Source organism: Boleophthalmus pectinirostris, unplaced genomic scaffold (assembly GCF_026225935.1).
Source record: "Boleophthalmus pectinirostris isolate CB_2022bp ecotype Guang Dong unplaced genomic scaffold, ASM2622593v1 HiC_scaffold_3, whole genome shotgun sequence".
Taxonomy (NCBI): domain Eukaryota; kingdom Metazoa; phylum Chordata; class Actinopteri; order Gobiiformes; family Gobiidae; genus Boleophthalmus; species Boleophthalmus pectinirostris.
In genome coordinates, this window is record NW_026571299.1 from 43,465,615 (window position 1) to 43,487,639 (window position 22,025).

General features: G+C 41.8%; 3 protein-coding genes across 4 annotated transcripts in view; 2 read left to right on the top strand and 1 right to left on the bottom strand.

Annotated features, from left to right (window-relative positions):
* Positions 1-2,238, bottom strand: part of LOC110170168 (plexin-B1-like) — a 51,477-nt gene extending 49,239 nt beyond the window's left edge. Inside the window, 1 exon segment of the mRNA XM_055160576.1 lies at positions 1,978-2,238. The gene's annotated coding sequence lies outside the window, so the exon portion shown is untranslated.
* Positions 2,239-3,404: 1,166 nt separating this feature from the next.
* On the top strand, positions 3,405-11,432 carry ube2v1 (ubiquitin-conjugating enzyme E2 variant 1). 2 transcript variants are annotated; one of them, XM_055160589.1, is made up of 5 exons: positions 3,405-3,538; positions 3,681-3,781; positions 6,081-6,229; positions 7,177-7,302; positions 10,209-11,432. In XM_055160589.1, the coding sequence occupies exons 2-5, from the start codon at positions 3,697-3,699 to the stop codon at positions 10,353-10,355; spliced, it is 507 nt and encodes a 168-aa protein (XP_055016564.1). In that variant the 5' UTR covers positions 3,405-3,538; positions 3,681-3,696; the 3' UTR covers positions 10,356-11,432. The 2 variants fall into 2 exon arrangements, with proteins under 2 accessions (XP_055016564.1, XP_020791505.1); XM_020935846.2 differs by lacking the exons at positions 3,405-3,538; positions 3,681-3,781 and adding an exon at positions 3,840-4,203.
* A 7,182-nt stretch (positions 11,433-18,614) lies between these two features.
* Positions 18,615-20,680, top strand: LOC110170194 (transcriptional repressor scratch 2-like). The gene is made up of 2 exons (XM_020935825.1): positions 18,615-18,762; positions 19,974-20,680. Exons 1-2 carry the CDS (start codon positions 18,615-18,617, stop codon positions 20,678-20,680), a joined length of 855 nt encoding a protein of 284 aa, XP_020791484.1.
* Positions 20,681-22,025: the final 1,345 nt, after the last annotated feature.

The window sequence follows — 22,025 nt, forward strand, 5'->3', positions numbered from 1 at the left end:
ATTGCTAGCCTCTTATTATGTTCAGCCATCACTCGCCCCGCAAAAGCCACATTTGATGAGATAAATAAAGCAGAGTTAATGCTGAGCGACTTAATTAAATGGGCAGTTAATCTGTCTAAAAAGTGATCCAACATGCACATAGTAAAGCCTATCCTGTTCTCTGAGGACAGCACTATGTTCTGCTTTTTTAATTCTAAAAGGTCTGTAGTGCATGAACGTGAGACTGAATATAAGTATAAATGTTATTACTGCAACTAAATGGGCACTGGTAATAAGTATTGAAAAAGTCTGTACAAGAATAAGCAGGAGTCAGGCCAACTCGCCTATGGCTATATTTTCATTAGATAAGAAACATTGTCGTATTAGGATAAAGTGTGACTGCTTGCGGGCCATATTGCGTAAAAGCTGCATACAAGCTAAAGAGGTGTATTAAATAAGCTTTCATAGCGTGTAGAGGATTAAATGGTTATGAGCTTTATTTAACTGGGTTTGTGTGTCAAACGAGATAGTTTTGTCCCTCATATTCACCAGATAGACAAGGAAAGGCACTGGACGAGTCAGTTTTCAGGAAAACAGATCGGACAGAGACAGAATAAAACCTCTGTGTTCAGGAGGAGAACTTGTCAGCACTCAACAATGGCTCCAGGCTGCACTTTCACTGAGGACCTACAATATACACATATTTTAGAGTCCATGTTTGCAATCTCAGTGGCAAGCAACTGGAGTCACACTGGACATACATATGACATTTTAAAACAAAGGTGTGTGTATACGTTGGAGCAGAACTTTAACGATAGACTTTAGTCAATACATGTATCTATCAGGTTAGTGGCTATTTCTTCAGTCTTCATAATCACCAAATAACAAGTTTCATAACTATTACTGTATCTACATCTGATATGACCCATCTTTCTTTGATGGCATTTAAGAATTCATTCAATTCTGCTTGTCTGCTCCAACAATAGAATAAGGGACCACTCCCATGGGCTGTTGTCTAGTCGATGTGTAAACATTAGCTATAGTTGTCCAACAAAACCTGCAGACATGAGTATTTTAGCACTGACTATGCCTTCAGAAACCAAAACTTGGTGTAAAAAGTAAGTCCATTTTTATTTAGTTAATGTGACACTGATTTCATTTGGTATGTTTCTCTCACACTGTGCAGCCCAGAAGTGAGTCTGTTCTGATTGACATAACAGCAAGCAGGTTGTGATTGTGGGCAGGATCTGGAGTGGGATTGGTTTGGATGGTGGTGGAAAAAGTTTTGGTTAGACTACAGCAGTTGAAATTCAGTGTTGAGTAGGCTGCCACAAGCGGTTACTTTGACATTTTATGAATTTGGACAAACTGGGACCAATAACAGATCCTGCACCAATGCAACACATAAGATCAGAATCCTGTTATGGAAAAAAAGAGGTCAAATTTATACATCCAAGCTTGTGCAGGAGTAAAGAAAGCATGGGGAATTGGATGTATGAACTTTCGGTCAATATTAATAACTACATTGATGACAACGGCAACAGCTCTGCAATCTTGCACCTTACACCTTAAAAAAATAGAAATTTTACTTTAGCATAAGCTAATCTATTATTATATGATGATCCACAAACTCAGGGTGGGCTAAATGTTAAGCAAAATTGTCTCATTACTACCGCAAATTAAACGAACCAAACTGCCTGGCAGGAAAACAACTTTTCCAAGACTTAATAGGTCATTTTTCAGCCGTGAGAACACTGCCTACAGTGTGCCAAGAGGAGCATAATGTTATTAGAATGGCTCAATCAAGCGAACCGTGTGTTCGCTGGGATTGCATGGAAGTGACTCAGAGAAAAATACACTTCATTTAGTTTGGTCTAAACAGGTTGGTTACAGAAAATTACAGGAAAAGTAATGTAATCCAGTTTCAAGCAGAAATGCGAGTAGCGGAATTATTACCCAAACCGACTGGCAAGTGTGCAGAGAGAGGCACTCACTCACCTTGCCCCGTGTACAGACGGAGAACCGCGGCTGCGCTCCTCCACACCGCGACGGGAGCACGCTTTTCCTCTTCGTCCGGGGCTCCGTCAGCTCACAATCACAGCGCTTTTACCGCTTCTGGAGCGCACCACTTTCGGTGATGAGTAGTCCACACATACGCAAGTCACAAACTTAAAAATTTCCTTTTGCACACAGTGTTGCAGAATTGTTCCATAAAAAGAGAAGAGTTCGCCTGGAGTTTGCCCACTGTGCTGAGGTCTCCAAGCAGGTCCCAGTCTCATCCAGGTCCAGCCCCCCGGCAGTGCTCAGAGCCCGCCCCGCTCCCGCCTGCTCCCCACTAAAAGAAAAAATCAGGAAAATGTTACATGCTGCATTCAGGGTCTATCGGTTTTCGTAAAACCATGTCGCTATAATCCGTAAAATAAACCTAATAGGTTAATAATTCTGGCCAAGGCATAAACGCAACTTGTTCACCGCTAAAGTAGGCAAACTTTTCTTCACTTACTGTAGAAATTTACCTCGAATATTAGAGGTCTTCATGAAAAAAAAAGTTTAGTGTAAAATGTAGGTCTACCCACACATCTGTTGTTATCTCTAACAAGATTTGAATTGTAGGCTATTTCCATAGAACTATTATGGATCCATGGCTATTTCCTTACGAATCCAAGAAAAAAAGACAGGGAAAATTTTTTTATTTGCTGACCCCTAGCGGCCGACAGAGATCGGCGCTAAATACCATTTGAAAAATCCAATTTGTAAACTTTACAGATTGTAGATAATATCAATATCCAATGTGAAATTTCGTTTGAATATAATTGTTGGAATGTTCAGATTATTTATTTATTGTTTATTTCAGACGCCAAAAAAAATATCAAAAAAAAAAAAAGATCCAATAGTCTAGGCCTATTGCCATCGCCATAAAAAAAACAACACAATTTATAGCATCAAGCACTGCAAGTGCAATAAGCAATAATATCTAGCATTTATTTCATTTCATTTCATTTATTTTATTTTCATTTCAATTATTTATAAAAAACAAACAAACAAAAAAAAAAAAAAAACAAATACGCAGTCTTGTGGCAGACCCCCAACAAGAAAAGTAAGCCTTAGCAGTATGGTGGATGTAATATAATGAGTAGTGCACAAAATAAAACAATCCAGCAGGCGGCGTCATCAGTCTTGACATTAAAATGTCTCTGAACACACAACCTACAGCTGTTATGGCAAATGCCTCTTAGAGAAATAAAGCGTGTCTTAATAAAGCCTGACATTTTCAATGTAATAAATTGGTCCGGGTTTTTCATTATTATGATTAAGTTTTGTTTAATCCATGTGTAAAGGTCAAGTTAGCTCTTATATACATTAACACGCAGTTTATGGCATTTAATTGTAAGGTTGCGCTTTTATTTTGATAACTTCCGGTGTGAACGGAAGTGAAGGAAAAAACGTTATAAAGAAACGACGCACAGTAAACACGGCAACGTTAATAGTGAAAATCAAAACAACGGAGAAAAGTTATATAAAACAAAGTAAAGATAGCTACAGTCGACAGGGGAACAAGGTTTGTTTGACTTGTTAATGTATATTTGAACTTCTTGTCACTTATATCAAATTAATGTTAAATATGGATAACGGTTAAGCAATGTAATGAGCTAGTGATGCTGTAATCGTATGGTAATTGCTGTTATTTTGTTCTTGTCTAGCTCTTACGTTGGTTCTATGACACGGCAAGGAAAGATTGAAAGTCATTTAACCATCAGTTCTGGCCTTCTCAGTTCGACTGGATGCTACACCATGCATTTGAGTAGGCCTTCATAACACGCTCTGTTTTATCTGATGCCATGAGCTGGCGGTGCCCTTTGTGATTTTTTATTTTTATTGTTTTATTTATTTATTTTATTTCCTCCACCAGACGCGGTATGGACAAATATAGAAGCCAAATGCACGAAGCTCATCAGGAGCTTGGCTGCACCATGTCTTTCTAAAGTTCATACACTTTCACCATGTAGTCCTGTTTTGGTCTTTTTAGCTCACACATCCCATTACTAGGCAAAGCAAATGCATTCACTTTGGCAAATTTTATCTAATCTGAAAACAAAGTTTTTAGCCGATTTAAACACTTCAATGAGAGGCCATTTTGGCTGGATTCTTTCTCTGTGCTCTGGCAACCCGGGTGCTTGCGCTTCCGGAAAACACAGATAAACATGGCGGCCTGCACAGGTTCAGGTAAGCCGACGGGTGGCATTTAGAAGGTTCTTTTGAGTCGTATGTGGGGTTTGTTTGCGATCAAACAACCAAGATGACAGTAAATAAGTAAATGAGACAAAGTAATGTATTTTGGACAGTAAATGGCCTTCACGTAAGTCTATATGAGCATTATGTGTTTTCGTAGCCTCGCCGAGCGTCACTGAAGGCACTGCCCTGTTCTTCATGTCAGGAGTCACGGCGTTCCGGAACAAATGCGCTTTTCTTTGTATCCTGTTTTGAATCGACATTTAAAGGTTGTTTAGGATAAACATTGGTGTGTGTAGTGCTCATCCACTGCTTATAGGCTAGGGTTTGTTGAGCTACAAATAATCTTCTCGCCAGCTTCTTTTTGTAATCGACTCTAGCATGTCACAATAAGGTGTGATCTTTAAGAGCAAACTAGAGGTGTCCATGATTCATTTCCATTATGGGCTTAATCCTTGTAGAAATCATAACAATTAATCATGCTGTAGCATAGGAAAGGCACAGCAAGGACAGTTTAACCTGAAGGTGCCACCTGCTTGACCACTTAGACTCTGCATTTTTGGCACGTTACACAGTACACCATTTATCTTTGTATTTAATAAATTGCTGGTGTTTTATTTATAAGAAATACCATGAATGAGCCTTTCCACATACTCAGAGCTTTATTTTGGCCTTGAAGTGTCACATTTAACTTGCTGGATGCCATGCAGAGAAATAAGGATGGCACATAGGAAATTTTAGTGTTACAAATATTGTCAGAAGAAGTCTCACAATTGTATAACTATTTATCCGTTAATTATGGAAATTCAACTTGAATGCCAGGCTTATTTACTTTTTAGTTCCGGTTATATTTGGACCTGAAATCAAATAATTGAATAATCTTGGTGACATCCCTTCTGAAGAACATTCAAGGAAAAGTACCAGCCTCATCGTGGAGGCAAGGAGATTTCAAATCATCCACCAGAAAAGTTCCAAAGCACACCTTTTTAAATGGAACAACTTTGGTCATTTAGGGCAAACATGACAAGAAACAATAATAATAGCTTGTACTAAAAGTTTCTACAAATATTCTGCTTATGCATGCCTAATAATAGCAGCATAAGCAGAATAACACCATAGCAGAAAGAGCAGTGCAAAAAATCAGGGTCTTGTTAAAGGGAAACTGTTTGAGTGGTGAGATGTTCTGATCTGAATGGACTGTAGCCTCCTTCCTGAGAGAAGTGGATCAAATAGTCTGTCTAAAGAATGAGAAGACTCAGCTGTGAACCAACCTGCAGAAGCGTTGTCAGGGTATCAGGGCAAGGGATAGGTCAAGAGAGGCTGTGACTTTCCTGAAGTCCATGATCATCTCCGTTGTCTTCTGGGAATTGGGCTGCAGGTTGTTGCCACTGCACTAGGACACTGGCCCGTCCACCTTGTCATTTGTTTTTAATAGGCCTACATAACCAGTTTTTGAGACACTAAAACTGTGTTATTTAGTTTTCTTAGTTTAGGTTATTTTCTGTATGTATTTTAGTCTACTTTAGTTCATTTGCATTTTACATTCCTGCTCATTAAAGTGTTACTTTATTTGATCATTTCTTTGACCGTGGTTCTTGTTACTTCCCTAACCCTTGCCGAGCTGGGCTGTAACACACCTCCCTCCCTACAAGTCTATTACTTGTTTTAGTTCATGTTCCAACTTTTGTGATGGTTCATACTGAAATCTACAAATTTTCTAACTGTCTGATAAATTTACCAGTTAATCAATTAAGAGATGACACTGTAAACTGACTATAACCCCAAATTCTCTTAATGAAACTTTAAACTGTGCATTACCTTTAGTCCATTGTATTATTATCATACCTAAAGCATTTGTTGCTTATGTGAAGGTGTCGTGGTTCCAAGAAATTTTCGTTTGCTGGAGGAGTTGGAGGAGGGCCAGAAGGGCTATGGAGACGGTACTGTGAGCTGGGGGCTGGCAGACGATGAGGATACATCGTTAACCTACTGGACAGGCGTTATCTTTGGACCGCCAAAGGTACTGCTTAATATTTTGGCATCTCCTTTTTATGTTTAAAAGCTTTCTACATGACTTTCAAAGGCCTATTCGCACAACGTGACAAGCTGGTACATGCTAGTGTACCATCTTAAGAAACGCCACCTTTTAAGAACTGTCTGTCAGATCCTTGTTAGTTAACAGTATATGTTTTAGCATGAAATTATTTGACTTTGAGTTATTTGCTATGAATAGTAAAAGATAATCACAGTGGGCGGTAATCACTGGCCTTCTACTTGAGAAAAGCACTTCCCCAATCCAAACTCACCTGTTAAACCAGTTTTTTCGCTTTTGGAATGTATTGTATAATCGCTGTCACTTTTCTTTGTGTTTAGCTGAAAAAGTACTGATCTTTTTCACCTAAAGACAAAGAAAAACAAATTCAAAAAATCCTCGTCTTAGTGGACAAATATTATAAACGAGGAGTGAGGAATGTTGAGAAATGTTTATCCATCCAAAAGGTGGTTGTAATGAATGTCATAATGGGACATTCAAGAGCTGTTGTACTTTTACATCATCTAAACGTACTGCACCTAATCAGACTGAACCCATAGCTAATACAGACACATAATGCCCACCTCTTTCAATAAAACATACTTTAACCACATACAGTAAAGGCAGCCAGGTTCCACATTTTAGCTGATCTGCTTAAAGGAACATTACAGGGCAGATAATCTTCTGGACCCAATGTAGACTGTGCTGCCATGTATTTACACCAGAGGCCAAGTCCAACGTCCTAACTGAATTTGTTTTGAGTTGTTTGAATAAAGTGCTATTCAGTTCAGGTAAAGCAGACAATGGCTGTTTTTGTCTGTAAGTGCTGTGTCTGGCAGCAAAACTATAGTTTTATTTTTAAAATCTGAATTTGTATTTTATTAAAAATGTTAAATTTTGGTTTTAAATTAGTATTTTCCTTTTAAATCTTGCAGACTGCTTATGAAAACAGAATATACAGCCTGAAAATTGAATGTGGACCCAAATACCCCGAGCACCCTCCACATGTGCGCTTCATAACTCAGATCCACATGAATGGAGTACACAGATCAACTGGGGTGGTGAGTATACACATAATGATGATTACACTTTTTCAGGTTCTAAATTATTTAATATTAGAAAGTCCAAAAGTTTTGTATTATTTATGAAAATCTGTAAATAAAATTATTTTTTTTTAAAAGGCCAGTGGACAGAAAACATACATATTTTTGTAGAGCTGTACAAAATTGCTGCATAATATGTCAAAAAAATCAGACCTTTATTTTATTATATTTTATACACTGAATTAACATAAACGCAAATGTTTAATCAGCGCCATTTCAGACACAAAACTGAAATTTATTTCTCCAAAGTCTGAACTCCACCTGCTTTTACTGACAGAAGATTGAAAACTGGAAATTCTAAGGCTGAAATCATCCAAACGATTCTAGTGATGGAGTTTAAAAACACAGTGGATCACTTCTTGTATTACCACATGGCATCACAAGGTGGAACAGGGTATTTTCAGTTTGACAAAAGAGTTATGCAGGGTTTATGTGTTAAACATGTGTGAATGAAACAAAACACAACTATCAGGTATGTTTGTGATGTGGAAATAACATTACAACAAAGATCAGAAAATATCAGAGTATGGGCCATTTACTATGATAATTAGAAATGCTTATGGCTATAAAATATCAATTGATTGATAATGCAAGTCATTGTAGATGTCAGTTTTTCTCTTAACGTTACCACTAAAGCAAGGCCCACTCAACTCAAATTCACAAATTGTTCCAGTTTTCCTTGCAAATGAGTACAAAATATATGGATACACATTTAAAACCAAATAGCCTCATTACTTAAACACTAACAGCTTTAACATTTGAACTTTAACCCCTTAACACCGGCCGCCACAAATATGCGACAAACTGTTTCGATCAAGATACAAGCCAAGATAGCGGCTGCATTCCCCTAATGCCGGTTAGTGCAAGGCAGGACCTTCCTAGGAACTTTTGGCAAGCACTTGGTTCTAGTTTCTTTTTTTATTTTTATTTTTTGCTCTAGTCAAATTAATAATCTCAATTTAATGTACCATCTACTTGAAGGCAATAACACCGACAAAATATTTTTTTATATACATCTCTATAAATTTAGGCGTTACGGGGTTAAACACTTTCTGTCTCTCTCTCACCCCAAATACTTTTTTATGGAAATAGCTAGAGCCCAACCGATATATCGGTTGGCTGATATTATTGGCTGATATGAGCACCTGGGAGCATCGGCTGTCGGCCGATATGCTTGCTGATAGGGGGGCCGATATTTCACGTGGGCATGTTATACCTCGTTATAAAGCTTAGACTCTCTACATTATGTTCATTTAATCCAATTTATAGACAGATAAATATCCAAATATGTGGCTCCACATCAGTATTTATCTGTGGAGTCCTTTGTCTGTGTGTGTCAGTACTGTCCCTGAACACACCCCCAGAGTCACATGCTTTTGTTTACACCCGCAGACATAGATCCATGTGCAACACTGAGATTATATTCTTTTTACGGACAATTGGTTTGCGACAGGATTAAAAGGACATTTATTAGTTGAGACTTGTGATGTGAGAGGAGCCTGTGTGAGCGCTGAGTGTTGGAAATATGTCGACTTTGAAGCTAGTTTTGGTTCGTTCTGATAGGTTAGCGATTAGCTCAGGGGTGTCCAAACTTTTTTCATCAAGGGCCACAAATCTAAACACAGATGAAGCAGAGGGCCGATCGAGGGACATAGACTGGTGCTCAGTACAGGGAATAATTGAAATGTGTGCGTGTTTAACCCGTTAGAATGAGCCATCAGTCTTTAATCATGCTAAGATCCTTAAAATATAAAATAAAAGATTCTAAATATTAAATATTAGCTTTATAAACATAGATTTTCAAAAAACTTGCCGTGAAAAATTATTTTTTAATTGATGCAAGGTAATTTGGGCCAATTCATCTGGAAGCCTGAGGGCCAAGAAAAATGTGTCTGAGGGCCGCATTTGGCCCCCGGGCCATAGTTTAGACATGCCTGGATTAGCTGCTGTAGCTCCCACACATAAACAGGCTGTTTTCTATTGGTCTGTTGTAAAGTGACTATATTGGCCGTATATTTGTTACTGGATCTGCATTGATATGTAAATGAGCTGTGAATAGACGTGTGAATTATGACATTTGCGCATATAATTAATTACCGCGGCGCAGCATTTATGGCTAAAGGGTAATAGCGATTGTTTATTTACTCGCTAGTAGTGATGGGTCGGTCGCGAACGAAGCGGCTCTTAGAGCCGGCTCTTTGAAGAGAACGACGGGAGCCTGCTCCTTATTGGGAGCCTTGTTTTCTCTTTCTCTCACTTTTTTTCTCTTCACGTCGCGTGCAGACTTGTGGGAGTTTGACAGCGGCAGCGACTACAAACAAAGCTTTCATAAATATGCGTGTGCATAGGATAGAAAAAATGTGCATATATATATATTCAGCATAAAATAAATAAACCAGGACTAATCTTGGGGTCGAGAGAGGGAGAGAGATAGAGACCGAGTTCCGACACTCAGTCCTGGTTCAGTTCTGGTTTAGTTCTGCTTTAGACCTGCTTTAGACCTGCTTTAGTCCTATGACATATCATGTAAAGAGGCAGAATAACAATAAATGTTGCCTAAATAAACCCAGTTTAAAATCCACCAGAGCCAAACCTAAGTTTTTTTTTAATAATTCAAGTTCACAGTGAATTTTTACATCAGTAAATCTATCGGTGATTATATCGACTATCGGCAGCCCCAACTCCCATTATATCGGTATCATATCAGCCACAACAAAATCCATATCGGTCGGGCTCTAGAAATAGCACAAAGTGTAGATGACGGACACGATAAAAGTCTGTTAAAAAGCTAATCTCTATCTCTCTGTCTCTATCTCGTCTCTTTCCCTCTCTCTGCCTCTCTCACCTTTTGTCACTAAATGCAGGTGGACACAAAGGCGGTGCCCTCTTTGGCCCGATGGAAGGCCAATTACTACATTCGGACGGTACTGCAGGAGCTCAGACACCACATGATGGCAAAAGAGAACAGCAAACTGTCCCAGCCCTCCGAAGGCCTGGTGTACAGCAACTGAAGCCCCCTCCCTCCGGCCCCCCACACACACCACACATTCAACACTAAGTCCACACAGGGCTCATGGGTCAGCCCTCACCAGTGCCCCCAAGCGCACCAAGCAGACCTGCTCACTCGGTCACATCATTCCTATAGAGCTCGGCGTAACATTTTTAACTTGATCGAGTGTCCTGATTTCATGCGCACCATTGATTTTGAGATTTGAGATTCATACTATAATCACCGTGGTAAAGAATGTCAGCTGGTGTAGAAAAGAGAATTCTGTTCTAAATCTCTATTCAGAATGAAAGTGCTTAAAGAATGTTGGATGGGACTTTATTTCTTCCATTATTCTCATTCTACAGTCAAATTCAATAGTATCTGAATTAAATTTTAAACCAAATCAAGAAATAATAGCTACTGGGTGCAAGACGCTTTTGATATTGGCTATTTAACAGATTCCCTTTGGTTGATTCCCAAGCATTAATAGAAAACATAATATTTTAGTTTCAATTGTTAGATTGTCAATAAGATTTATGTGGATGTAGGCATGATCATTATAAACCTTGAATCATGGTTGTGGCAAAGTCGCAATAGTTTTACATTAAATTATCCAAAATTTACAGATAAAGTGGTGGTAGGATGTAATAGAAATCATCTTTTAAGTGACATTCTCCAGGAATAAAAGAATTTGCCAGTGCTGGGTCCAGTTTCCATCCTTGGATGATTCTCCCGCTGATGTGAAATGACAGTGTTGTGTCTGGTATATGGAACCATCTGCTAATTAGCTCTTTAGGCTATCAGACGTGTCTTGTGTGCCATATGGTTCAAAAAGGTGATGGATGGCAGTGTTGGAGGTGGGGTGGAGCACTGTCAGGATTCCCACTGTACTATGGCCTGTACCGAGCAGGTGGAGCTCTTTTTGTTTGTTCTTGTTTGTATATCTTATTTGGGTTTCTGGACATGTTTACTCTTTTTCTCATACAGCATATGTTCACTGAACGCGTTGTACGGCTTTGGATGTTTATTTTATAATGGGATTAAAAGGGCGGCAGTGACCTATTGCATGATTTTATTGAATTAAACGTTATTACTTTTGCATGTGTGTGTGGGTGTGTTTTTTCCATTTTGATACCTCATCTGACTAAATTCACAAGCTGGCACTCAACCTTGTACCTTCTGTTTATCTGCTTTAAAGGTGCAAAAAATGTGCAAGGTGTAATTCTTTTCTAGAGAGTTCACCGTTCCCTTTTCTCCATGAGGATGTTATTACTTTGCTTAGTATATTTCACAGTATGGCATTAAATGTATACACTTCCACAGAGACAAGCCATCCATCCATCCATTTTCGTCCGCTTATCTGGGGCCGGGTCACGGGGGCAGCAGCCTAAGCAGGGACTCCCAGACTTCCCTCACCCCAGACACGTCCTCCAACTCCTCCGAGGGGACCCCGAGGAGTTCCCAGGCTGGGTCTTCCCCGGGGCCTCCTCCCGGTGGGACATGCCCGGAACACCTCCCGAGGGACGCGCCCAGGAGGCATCCGGAACAGATGCCCGAGCCATCTCAACTGGCTCCTCTCGACGTGGAGGAACAGCGGCTCGACTCCGAGCTCCTCCCGTGTGACTGAGCTCCTCACCCTATCTCTAAGGGAGCGCCCAGCCACCCTGCGGAGGAAACTCATTTCGAGCGCTTGTATCCGTGATCTCGTCCTTTCGGTCACTACCCAGAGCTCATGACCATAGGTGAGAGTAGGAACAAAGACTGACGGGTAAATCGAGCACTTCGCCTTTCAACTCAGCTCCCTCTTCACCACAACGGTCCGATACAGCGACCGCATCACTGCCGAAGCTGCACCGATCCGCCTGTCAATCTCACGTTCCGTCCTCCCCTCACTCGTGAACAAGACCCCGAGATACTTGAACTCCTCCACTTGAGGCAGGGACTCTCCACCCACCCGGAGAGGGCAAGCCACCTTTTTCCGGTCGAGAACCATGGCCTCGGACTTGGAAGAGCTGATCATCATCCCAGCAGCTTCACACTCGGCTGCAAACCGCCCCAGTGCACATTGCAGGTCCTGGTTCGATGAAGCCAACAGGACAACATCATCCGCAAACAGCAGAGATGAAATCCTGTGGTCCCCAAACCGGACCTCCTCCGGCCCCTGACTGCGCCTAGAAATTCTGTCCATAAACACAATGAACAGAACCGGTGACGGGTGCAGCCCTGGCGGAGTCCAACATGCACCGAGAACAGGTCTGACTTACTGCCGGCAATGCGAACACAGCTCCTGCTCCGGTCATACAGGGACCGGACAGCCCTTAGCAAAGGTCCCCGGACCCCAAACTCCCAGAGCACCCCCCACAGGACACCACGAAGGACACGGTCGAATGCCTTCTCCAGATCCACAAAACACATGTGGACTGGTTGGGCAAACTCCCATGAACCCTCGAGCACCGATGGAGAGTGTAGAGCTGGTCCAGTGTTCCACGGCCAGGACGAAAACCACATTGCTGCTCCTGGATCCGAGGTTCGACTATCGGCCGGATTCTCCTCTCCAGTACCCTGGCATAGACCTTACCGGGAAGGCTGAGGAGTGTGATATGGACAAACTGTGACTAGCACAGAAGTCCAATAACAAAACACCGCTCGGGTTCAGATCAGGGAGGCCGTTCCTCCCAATCACCCCTCTCCAAGTGTCACTGTCGTTGCCCACGTGGGCGTTGAAGTCCCCCAGGAGAACAACGGAGTCCCCGGTCGGTGCACTGTCTAGTACCCCTCCCAGGGACTCCAAGAAGGCCGGGTACTCTGCACTGCTGTTCGGCCCGTAGGCCGACACCACAGTGAGAGACCTGTCCCCGACCCGAAGGCGCAGGGACACGACCCTCTCGTTCACCGGGGTGAACTCCAACACACAGCGACTGAGCTGTGGGGCAATGAGCCCACACCAGCCCACCGCCGCTCCCCGCAGCCATCGCCAGAGAAATGGAGAGTCCAGCCCCTCTCAAGGAGTTGGGTTCCAGAGCCCAAACTGTGTGTGGAGGTGAGGCCGACTATATCTAGTCGGTAACGCTCAACCTCCCGCACAAGCTCAGGCTCCTTCCCCCCCAGCGAGGTGACATTCCATGTCCCTAGAGCTAGTCTCCATGTCCGGAGATCCGGTCGCCGAGGGCCCCACCGTCGACTGCTGCCCAGATCTCTCTGCACCGGCCCGATATGGATCCTCCCGCGGGTGGTGGGCCCACGTGAGGATGGCCCCACGTCGCTCCTTCGGGGTAAGCCCTGCCGGGCCCTGTGAGGGAAGGCCCGGCCACCAGGCGCTCGCTGACACCCACCCCAGGCCTGGCTCCTAGGTGAGGCCCCGGTGACGCCAATCCGGGTGACGTCACTGGCCTCTGAGTGGACATCATCATATAGGGCTTCTGAACCGTTCTTCGTCTGACCCGTCCCCCCGGACCTGTTTGCCTTGGGTGACCTTACCAGGGGCATGAAGCTCCCGGGATCATTCGGGCACTCAAACCCCTCCACCACGATAAGGTGACGGTTCAAGGAGGGGAGACAAGCCAGTTATGCGTCAAGTCAGTAGAGGAGCGAATCCACTTACAGTAAGAATGTTTTTCAAGTAATGAAAATGTGTAATTGAATAAATGCAAAATAGATGGGTTTAATGCCATAGTGTGGAACATGCAGGAAATGGAGCAATAACATCTCCATCGAGACAAGAAGATGGCAGACCATCCACCAGAAAAGTTACACTGTGCACCTGTAAGCACAAATATGCTATCACTGCAGAATATATTTTATAACTATTATCTCCTCATTTCCTTTATAATAAATTAGTTTGTCTTGTTTGCAAATTTTTATTAGAATACAATAAAGTCCAGGTGATAAGAGAAATCAAGATTTATGCTATTTGTGGATTACAGCTCTGCATTCAACTCTATCAGCCCAACCAAACTGTTTAATAAACTGCTCACTCTTGGCCTCTCACCCCTCTTGTGTCTCTGGATAAAGAACTTCCTGACCAACAGACGCCAGCACGTCAGAATTGACCAGCATTTGTCCTCCACCATCACTGTGAGTACAGGTCTGCCTCAGGGCTGCGTCCTGAGCCCAGCTCTCTACTCCCTCTTCACATATGACTGCGTAGCACACCATAATTCCAACACTGTCATCAAATTTGCTGATGACACAACTATTGTGGGGCTCATAACAACAATGATGAAGCTGCTTACAGGGAGGAGGTCCTGACACTGATCTCCTGGTGTAAAGACAATGACCTGCATTTAAATACAAAGAAAACTAAAGAAATAATTGATTTTAGGAAAAACAAATGCATTCCCCATCACATTGGCCTCTACATCAACGGAGAAGAGGTAGAGAGGGTCTCCAACTTTAAGTTCCTGGGTGTGGAGATCAGTGAGAATCTAACCTGGAGCCTAAACACCATCAGCGTTATAAAGCCCAGCGAACACTCCGCCAGAACGGGCTCTCCCAGAAGCTCCTAACCAACTTTTACCGGTGCACCATCGAAAGCGTTCTAACGTACTGCTGTACATCATGGTACGGAGCCTGCACAGCTGCTGAAAAGAAGGACCTGCAGCGAGTGGTGAGAACAGCTGAAAAGGTGGTGGGCTCCTCACTCCCGAACCTGGACACCATCTACTCTTCACGTCTCCACACACGGGCCTCCAACATTTTGCAGGACCCCACACACCCCGGAAACTGCCTCTTCCACACTCTCCCCTCAGGAAGACTTCAAACTCCCCTCACACGCACAAACAGGCTGCGCAACAGCTTCTATCCACGAGCAGTGGACGTGCTCCAAGGGCACAGGCACAGATAAAAGACCTGAAGGGACTCAGTGCAATAATCTATTTATTTTATTTTATTTTTACTGCTACAGATCTGCTCTGCTGAAGTTTCGTTGTATTTCATACAATGACAATAAATAAATCTATCTATCTATCTATATACCATTTCATTTTAGAGGAATAATAATCTATAAACATGTTATAATGCTGTTTACTGTTGTTACATCCTTAATGGCAATAGGTAACTTGGTATAACACTGAGGATATTTTCCCTATGGAACAATACAGTGTAACTTCAAAAGCCTCTACGTAAAAGATGGATATCATTATACATAGAGCTACAGTAAATCTGGGCTTTTCCACAAGCGCACCATTCTGTAACTTCTGAACAACAGAGCAGCCAGTGGAGGAACTAACAGTTCCAATCAGAGACTGATGAAGCTGAACTGAAATTAATCTCATTTGATAATAAAGCTTGTTACGTACATATAACTTACAAAACAGTGCACAGTTGTTGGAGTTAGTTTGCCATTTCCAAGTTGAGTGAGATTACAGGCACTAATGTGCACATACACTTGTGTGAGTCCAGCTCTGGCCTTTATTAGTTGATGTAGGCGTAGGCATGGAGCATGTGCTCTCTGTAGCCCATCCTCATCTGTCTTCCTCACTGGCAGCAACATGCTTACGGTCAGCCTTACCCCATCCTGCAGCTGCTGCAGCTCTATAGTCTTTTAAAAGGACAAAGAGCGGCACGTGACCTGGGCATGTGGGAGGGGCCATGTTCTGAAACCACAGGGGGTGATGCAGCAGGGGGCCCTCACTGCTGTGTGTGAAGAGAGGGGGTCAGCAGTGGGTTTATCAGAAAGCTACTCTTCACTCACAATGTCAGAAGTCACTTGAAAATATTATGCAAGCATGTGTACATACATCTCAATGCACTTCTCTGGGGAGTAGGTTAAGTAGTAATCTTAAGTCTTAAATGAAAGGATGTAAGTACAAGTATGCCAACCTCAGAGCAGGCCATCCTGCCTGAACTCAGTGATATATTTGCAAAAATACAAAACCAATCTCCATAGTTTAGACTGAAAAGTGAAATGGCCCTTTTTATCTCAAAAGATGAACACATATTTTTTGGCTTCAGTATGTACAAATAGATATAATTAAAAGTGAGGCAGCTACTGAAGAGTTTCATATGTTCATGACTAAAGAGCAGATCAACATTTGGTGAAGTGACAGGTATTTGCACTCAAAGGAATATATTAAGATCTGAAAAATGATAAAATTATTTAATATTTTGATTCTCTTCCAAATGCAATTTATTTATTTTATTAAATCTTCATCTTAAAATCAGCAGATAAGACTGTGCCCTTGAGAGAATCCAATTTTGTTGACAATAATTAACTTCCTGTTCATTCTATTTTTTAGGCAAATGAGCAATAAAGGTGAGTGGCTGTTAGCAAAATGGAGAATTGTAAATCTGCCGTGCCATGACAGCAGACTGCAGCCTTCATTGACCTGGTCTGGCTCTGCTGCACACTCAGCTGTACCCTGCTGACCCCAGCAGATGGTACACTCTCACTCCTACACCTATTTCTTCAAAACTAACAACAGCAGTGATGTCACTATATGTGGGTGCAGTCAGTGCAGGGTCTCTTTAGTGACTGAGAAAGTTCATTATTCACATATCAGTTACAGTAGCTTACACATTATGCCAGTTATTTTACAGTATAGGCCTACAATGTGGTTCTTCACATAATCCCCATGATCTGAGTTCTCCAGATCCTCAGTACCATTTTATAATAACTACACCTTATAGCCTTAAGAAAGCACAATGAAGACTTAACTCATAATGAATAAATGGTTTAGGCTGAAGAATTATTCAGGCTTTGTAATTACTTAAATAAGTGGTTTTTCCTTAGCTACAGTTCCTGGTAGTCTGTTCAGCTTAGTAACGTGACAATATTGGTTTGCGGACAGAGGAGCTTGCTGGCCTCGTGTCCTGGCTGTCCCATGAGACAGGACAGAGGGACACAGTGATGGATGAGCCCTCAAATGGGCCAGTGTTGGATGGACAGATCCCTTGTACCACTCCTGACCACTGACTCGATTAAAATGCATTTGTACACACTCTGTGCCCTCCCCTAGATCACCTCTACCTACAGCAATGACATTACAATGTCATTTGAGAACCTGAAGATTCTGGGTGTCCAACACCGGTTCAGCCTCCCTATAAAGTAGATTTATGTAATCCAACCTGGGGGTTAGTGATCTGATCCCAGCTCCAACCAGTGCACGATGTTTTTGTACATTACATGTGGATGTGGTGTTCGGAAAGGCTGATGGGCAGCCTCACTTCAGGGTACCTGTAGCTACAGAAGAATCTAATCATCACTGAGTAGTGAGAGGGACTTTCACTTTGAGAGGTAAAACAAAATATATAGTGCATTTTATTGTTTAGTCCAATAATAAAATAAGTATTATTAGTGAGATAAAATATCACCTCGCTCTTTATAAATTCTCCAGCTTCAAAAGAGCACTTTGGCTTGTACTCAAAAGTCTGTTAGTCAGAAGACACTAAAAGAACAAGAGAGTGTCCAGCCAGCAGTGAAATCACTGCCTTTTGTTTAACCTTAAGGCCTTACTATCCACCACTGTTATATGGTTTTGTATAGGCACTAACGCTTGTTAACAACACAACAGTCTCAAGAATGTAATAGAGCATTTGAAAGACCTGTGTTTTTTATTTATTTTTATTCTCAATAAAGTCATCTATGCTATACAGTAATACTCTACTACGATATAGCACAGACTTCTGCCAAGGCATTGGTACTTTCACTGTGCTGTAAGTTGCAGCTTTTTTCACAAGGCTTATCTGTCAGAAGTTCCTTTACCCTCAATCCAATGATGTGTCTTCATATAAAAAAACTCCTAAAAATTACCAAATCTATTTTCAAATACACAGATTTTGTTCTATTTAACACAAACTAGGTAAACCATTAGATAACATTTTCTACCAAAAAAAAATTGTCATGTGCAAACTTTTGGCATTGATGTCACACTATACACTATAAGATATGTCAGTGGAGCCAGTACTTCATTTTAAGACAATGGGGCAACTGCAGAGGCCCCCTACACACACGCCCTGCTTCCACCACACCATTGTCCAAGGCTCTCTCTGGGGGTGAAAGGGGGGAGAGAAACTGCACAGACGGCCGCTGCTAAATTGATGTGTATCCCTGGGGATGTTTGATGGATTAATGCTAACCACACCAGCTGATCTTTGGGGCTTGGGCAGACCACATATAAGAGCCGTGTGCAGCTTTAGTGCTTAGCTCGTCTGTCTGCCTTTCCCCATAGTCACTCCACTCAGAGCACTTTCTTCCTTCCTCTGGCCACACATGCCTTAGTGTTTTTGTGAAGAAGCCCGTTATCGTCTTCTCCAGTAGTGAAACAACCTAAAACTGACCAAAATGCCACGCTCCTTTTTGGTAAAGCAGACAAAGGTTTTTGATTTCTCCTCTTCAAGAGGTCACCATCACCAGCACTGGGACAAGAGGGCTGTGACACATGCCATCGCAGAGTCGGCCACACGACTGGCAACACGCCTGAGTGAAAACGGTAAGTTTGAATGGACTTACTCATTCATGTCTAATTTGTTACTATCTGCACTTTTTATGCTGAAAGAAGATAATACAAATATTGATGTCATATATGCTCTGCTGGTTGCATATGATATGTAACAGCGTAACTTGGCAATATTGTCTCACTTGGTTTGAAAAAGAAAAGAGACAGATGCTTTTGTCTTAATTATTGTAAAACAACTTTAAAGACCTGCAAAGCCTGGTAAATGCAAGGTTAATGCTAATGCATTTTTAAACCAAATGGTAATAATGTCGTTAGTATATCTAATGAAATGCTGAATACATAGTATTTATCTATAGTTGATACCTTAACTTTAGAATGTATCAAACATGTGTAACCTCACTACAGATATGTAACAATCAACAAAAAATAATTTTACATATGTGAGAAGATTATTTTCTACCTTGCTTACTGTATGCATAAAGTGAGGCTGTTGCCCACAGTCCATTTGTCTTAGATTCTTTCCAGGTGTCAGCCTCCCCTGGGTCTCTGTCTGTCCTAAGATGCTCCAGAGTTACATTACAGCAACACTAGATATCTTTGAGTGGTTCTGAGGTAAGAGCCTACTCTCTGATGGAGGAATATTGAATAGCTATAGAATACAGACCAAACCTGTCAGTGAATGATGCATAGTTGGACGAAAAAGTCTAGAATTGTCTAATATGACCTCTGGCACTGTGTCTACATTGTATGTAAAGTGATTTTTAAAATTTGCTATACTATTGGGGATTGCCTGTAAAATCTAAATAAATACATGTGAATTCAATACTGAACAATAAAAGCTTTGAGCTGATTGAGTTGATGGGATATATAGAGATTAGAAATGCCATCTGTCTGCCTGTCTTTGTGTGCGGTGGGACTGAGGGAGCTCCTTTTGTCACTCTTGCTCCGCCTTTGCGCACTGCTCTACACTTTACACTGCTCTACATAAGGGCTGTCATGTGAATCCACTCATTTTGTGATACACTGTTGACATACCACTACTGCCTCTGTCACAGTTCATAAGAAGTTAGGAAGCAACTCCATCCAATATCCAATGCAGCATAACATTGCATTTCCCAATTCACACTCATTTTATGGCTGGTTTTATTAGAAATACTTTAAAAATGATATGGTGATTCTAACATCAAACCAAATTAAGACAAGAGAAAATGAATCAAATTGACCCTGAAACTTTGTATTTCCAGGATATATCCAGGACTATGTAATTCCATCTCTGCAGCAGGGAGCTGCGGTGTCCTGTGATGATGAGGCTCCCCTGCACTCGCCCTATGGCTCCGGGGGCAGCACAGCAGAGGATTTCTCAGACCATGACATGGAACATCCTGACAGCCCAGTGTCCAACTGTACAGCCCAGCCCGACAGCAGCTTGGAAACAGAATTATGTTTTACTTCAGAGGCTTATTTGAGCTACGGGTCCACGCACAGGTGCTCCCAGGGTAAAGCCAAGGGGCCAGTTAAAGGCCATTATAAGTGCAATGAGTGTGACAAGTCCTATGCCACCTCTTCCAACCTGAGCCGACACAAGCAGACGCACCGCAGCCTAGACAGTCAGCAGGCCCGCAGGTGCCCCACCTGCCACAAGCTGTACGTATCTATGCCTGCGCTGGCCATGCACCTCCTCACCCACGACCTCAAGCACCAGTGCACTGTGTGTGGGAAGTCTTTCAGCCGACCCTGGCTGCTGCAGGGACACATGCGCTCGCACACAGGTGAAAAGCCCTTTGCCTGCTCACACTGTGGGAAAGCCTTTGCAGACCGCTCCAATCTGCGTGCTCACATGCAAACACACTCTGCCTTCAAACACTACACATGCACACGCTGTACCAAGAGCTTTTCACTCAAATCCTACCTCAACAAGCACCTGGAGTCAGCCTGCTTCAAAACAGACTGAAGTCAACTCTGCACTGGAGCATGAAGGAACTTTTCAATATAATAGGCCAATGTACAATCTGAATTGTGACCAGTGTGTGTCATTATATTATATCTCAGCCAACTAGCCCTTATTTTTTATTTATTTTTTGTTTTCGTTTTTTTACAAAAAAGAAAAATAATAATGTTTATTGCCTTTTTGTAATTAAATGTACTATTTATTTATTTTCCAAGTTAATTTATTGAGGTATTTTTCTTATTTATATTTAAAATGGGTCGATACACTTGTTATTACAAATATTTTGCTAGTATTAATATATTATCTATAAACTTTTCCTTGTATGAAATTGCAATAAATTGTTCATATTAAATACTGTTTAACATCTTTGTTTTACTCCTGCCAGGCTGGCATGGGACATGTTGGAGAATTTAGTTTTCTGTATGGTTCTTGAGAATGGGCTTTAGAGTGTGTCCATCACAGAATACACAGAGCTTTGCTGTGACAGTATAATCCAAAACATTGAAAGTCCAGTTTATGTGTACCCATATTGGTAAATGCATCAGACGAGCTCCACACACAGTCACAGCTCAATGACCACAGGAAGTGCACAGGGTCAGGTGTCATGAGAAGTGAGCAGCTGCTACAGACCAGTCTCACAGACCAGTCTCACAGGAGTACTGATCATGCAGTAATTACTTCGTTTAATTTTTAATAACATTTGTTTTCATTTAACTAATAGGAAGGCTGTACATGATCTTAAGGTCAGTACTGTTTGTCAAAGGGGCAATACCATGACTCATTCGTATTCTGAGATTAATCACACAGGGCAGAACATTTTAAGTTTGTGAGTATCAACCACAATCCCTGCGGGTATCAGTGCTGATGTGCTGAAGTGCCCCTTCAGAATAGGTTCACATTCACCTGGACAGCTTTTGGTGGATTTGTTATATCAAATAGGACTAAACTGTATAAAGAAGAGAGAGTGATGTCACTCATAGCAGGGTGAATTTGGAGCCAGTTCCACATTAGTAATAGGAATTTATATACAGACAAAGCAGCAAAATAAAAACACCAGGATCATGTAGAGTGGGTTAATACGGACATTTTAAGGCCAGAATGGCAAGGCTCACTGTAGCAGTTACAGAGAGAGGGGTGAGAATTTCTCAATGTAAAGTCACTTGGAGCGGGAAGCACCCCCATAAACACTTCCTATTTGGAACGCAACAGCTACTGGGTTAGCTATGTCCATCGATATGATATAAACCCACAAATTGTATGAGACAAATTACACAACCATGGAAGCACTGGCGTTTCTATTAGATATTCCCAATGAAGGCAAATTTAGCCTACTTAAAATGTATATGTT

Coding starts and splice junctions, on each gene's coding strand:
- ube2v1 (XM_055160589.1), top strand. CDS start 3,697: ATGACACGGCAAGGAAAGATTGAAAGTCATTTAACCATCAGTTCTGGC. Junction 6,230..7,176: donor TTATCTTTGGACCGCCAAAG/GTACTGCTTAAT, acceptor TAAATCTTGCAG/ACTGCTTATGAAAACAGAAT. Junction 7,303..10,208: donor TACACAGATCAACTGGGGTG/GTGAGTATACAC, acceptor CACTAAATGCAG/GTGGACACAAAGGCGGTGCC.
- LOC110170194 (XM_020935825.1), top strand. CDS start 18,615: ATGCCACGCTCCTTTTTGGTAAAGCAGACAAAGGTTTTTGATTTCTCC. Junction 18,763..19,973: donor AACACGCCTGAGTGAAAACG/GTAAGTTTGAAT, acceptor TTGTATTTCCAG/GATATATCCAGGACTATGTA.